This window comes from Armigeres subalbatus, chromosome 1, assembly GCF_024139115.2.
Source record: "Armigeres subalbatus isolate Guangzhou_Male chromosome 1, GZ_Asu_2, whole genome shotgun sequence".
Lineage (NCBI taxonomy): Eukaryota > Metazoa > Arthropoda > Insecta > Diptera > Culicidae > Armigeres > Armigeres subalbatus.
Window position 1 is genome coordinate 83,869,220 of NC_085139.1, and position 2,637 is coordinate 83,871,856.

Genomic DNA, 2,637 nt, shown 5'->3' on the forward strand with positions numbered 1-2,637 from the left:
TTTTCACTTTAACAAATTATTGTATTTGTATGCTTGTTTCACTTTCCTTGTGGTTAGCTGCGATAGCACATGCTTGGGTTTTCTTTTGCACTTAACATAATAAATCGCCTATACTTTTAAATCATACATTCGTGTTTGAATGTTCCGAACTACCAAAATGCCCCAAGAGAGTGAGAAACGGTGACTGATAAGTTCCACCTTTTGCTGGGCTGAGGTTTTCTGTTTCTTAGATTAGGTTCCTGAGAGTCTTATCCCTGCTTACTGTCTGGCATTAACGATCTGAATGAACTCCGGCTTCAACGAAGCACCACCAACCAGGAAGCCATCGATATCGGGCTTGGCGGCCAATTCACGGCAGTTGGCAGCAGTGACCGAACCTCCATACTGGATGCGGATAGCCGCGGAAACATCGGCAGATACATTCTCGGTGAACCATTTCCTCAGAGCAGCGTGAACTTCCTGTGCCTGATCCGGAGTGGCAGTCTTACCGGTGCCAATAGCCCAAACCGGTTCGTAAGCGATCACAACGTTGCTCCAGTCCTTAACCTTGTCGGCGATGGCCTTGGTCTGGCGGAAGCACACGGCCTCAGTCTGTCCAGCTTCACGCTCCTGCAGTGTTTCGCCGATACACGCGATGACCTTCAGTCCCTCGGCCAAGGCATGGACGACCTTGTCGGCAATGAGTTCGTCCGATTCGCCGAAAATGGCACGTCGCTCCGAATGGCCCAGAATGACCCAGCCAATGTTCAGATCCTTCAGCATGGCGGGCGAGATTTCACCGGTGAAGGCACCTTTCGCGACCTTGTAGCTGTTCTGTGGAATAGGCATGTTGGTTAATTTTTTTTTTCACGAAATTTTTTTGATAAAAGCTGAAAGGTTATCTTTTTTTTAATATTTTTGTTCAAAATATGATGTGCGTACCTATTTATGAGCGAATTTTGCTTTGAAATTCGACAGTGCATGCAATCTTAGAATTCAGGAACACTTGGTCTCTTTTCTATGTTTCATACTAAATAAATATTTTTTTAGAGTCAACCATTCAACCCATTAGGAGGTCCAAACACACAAAATGTCATGTGAAATAAGTATTATTCTTAATCCAAAAAATGAGTTACAATGATTATTTGTCTAAATGATCTATTCTAAAAATTATACTAGAATGAATAGCTTGGTAAGGATACCTTTGAAAATACAAGAATTTTTTTTTCTAAAAGTCGGAATTGTTTTTGATTTTGAATTTCCCTTTTTTTTAAAGAAAATCAATCTATTTGTACATCACAACCACTTAACGAAACAATTTGATAACATTGAGAAAAACCGATGCTGAATTCAAGGTCAAAACCAATCGCGCCCACGAAAAAAAAACCTTAAAAATAACACCATCTTATTATTTTTTCTACCACTTGAATACGTCATTTACGCGTGCAATACCATTAGGTAAAATCCGAAGTGAAAACAAATCGGTCTATCAATCTTATCGCGCTGTACTTTGATATCTACTGCACCGTCCGAAAATAAAACAACACCAATAAGAAGTTTCTTACCTGGGCGGCGACTCCAACGCTGTCCGGCAGCTCGGAGCGAGCCAAGGTCAGATAGGGGGCTGGGCACCCGACGACGACCTCGGTGTCAGCGTTCAGCGGCCCAGCGGTCAAGGTCTTGCACAGCTCAACGATGCTGGCCTTATCGCCGTTCATCTTCCAGTTTCCACCAACACAGAATTTGCGACCCATTTTGTTGCTGGATTGAATTGACTAGACGGTGAAAGCTGCAATTGAAAGCGACATTGTGTAATCACCATTTTATTAAGTGCAGTTATTCAGTCACTGAAACACTCGCACTTTTTAATCTCAGTTCAAAACGGTATGACCACAAAACTAGTGATTAATGATGTTCCGCAAGTACCGAACAACATCAAGACTAGTAGTAGGAATTTTCACTTTTACTTACGATTGGAGAATAGTTTTTGCTTCTTACCGGTCCGACGGTTTGCACTTTTATAAGGAAACAACCTCCAGATGACCTTTGTGCTAAACACGATTTAGTCTCTTTCATACATATCTCTCGTACACGCTTAGAATTAATAACACGTGGATGTGTGTTGCTTTACAACAATCTGACCACGGCATCGTATGCACATAAGAAGTGTTATACTCAAACAGCTACAAAAATTACTCTTATGACTTAAAGTACGGATCATGAAAAGCATTGGATTCCTTTTAAAAACATTACGAGCCAGTTTTGTGCTAGGGCAATATGACTTTATGTTGCCTCAGAAGAGCATTGTATTGGCGAAACAAACTCATTTGTGCATTAATACGCTTCAACGTGTAGGTCGCAATCAATACCAACCAACGACCGGCGCGAGGTGCAAAGAGATGGCAACATTCTCCGATGGGAGAGACCGACGCCTCTTATCTGTGACAGCCCAGAAGACGGAATGCGCATGAGTGATACGAATCCATAAACGCGTGTACGTTGGTTCAAATTGATCGTTACGAAGAGCACTGTATCTTCCTGTATGGATGGTTCTGCTAGGTGCGGTCGATAAATCGATTAATTATTGCGTGCTCATATTATTGTTTAAAATTCAACGATACCTAGACCCAATAACAGGTTCCTTCCTGTGATTTTTGT

General features: G+C 42.0%; 1 protein-coding gene across 3 annotated transcripts; it reads right to left on the reverse strand.

The window, feature by feature from the left end:
* On the reverse strand, positions 1–2,108 carry LOC134227641 (triosephosphate isomerase). 3 transcript variants are annotated; one of them, XM_062709279.1, is made up of 3 exons: positions 1,951–2,108; positions 1,545–1,768; positions 1–813 (listed from the first exon to the last, which is right to left on the reverse strand). In XM_062709279.1, the coding sequence occupies exons 2-3, from the start codon at positions 1,731–1,733 to the stop codon at positions 259–261; spliced, it is 744 nt and encodes a 247-aa protein (XP_062565263.1). In that variant the 5' UTR covers positions 1,734–1,768; positions 1,951–2,108; the 3' UTR covers positions 1–258. The 3 variants fall into 3 exon arrangements, with proteins under 3 accessions (XP_062565263.1, XP_062565274.1, XP_062565283.1); XM_062709290.1 differs by having other exon boundaries at positions 1,978–2,086; XM_062709299.1 differs by having other exon boundaries at positions 1,842–1,958.
* Positions 2,109–2,637: the final 529 nt, after the last annotated feature.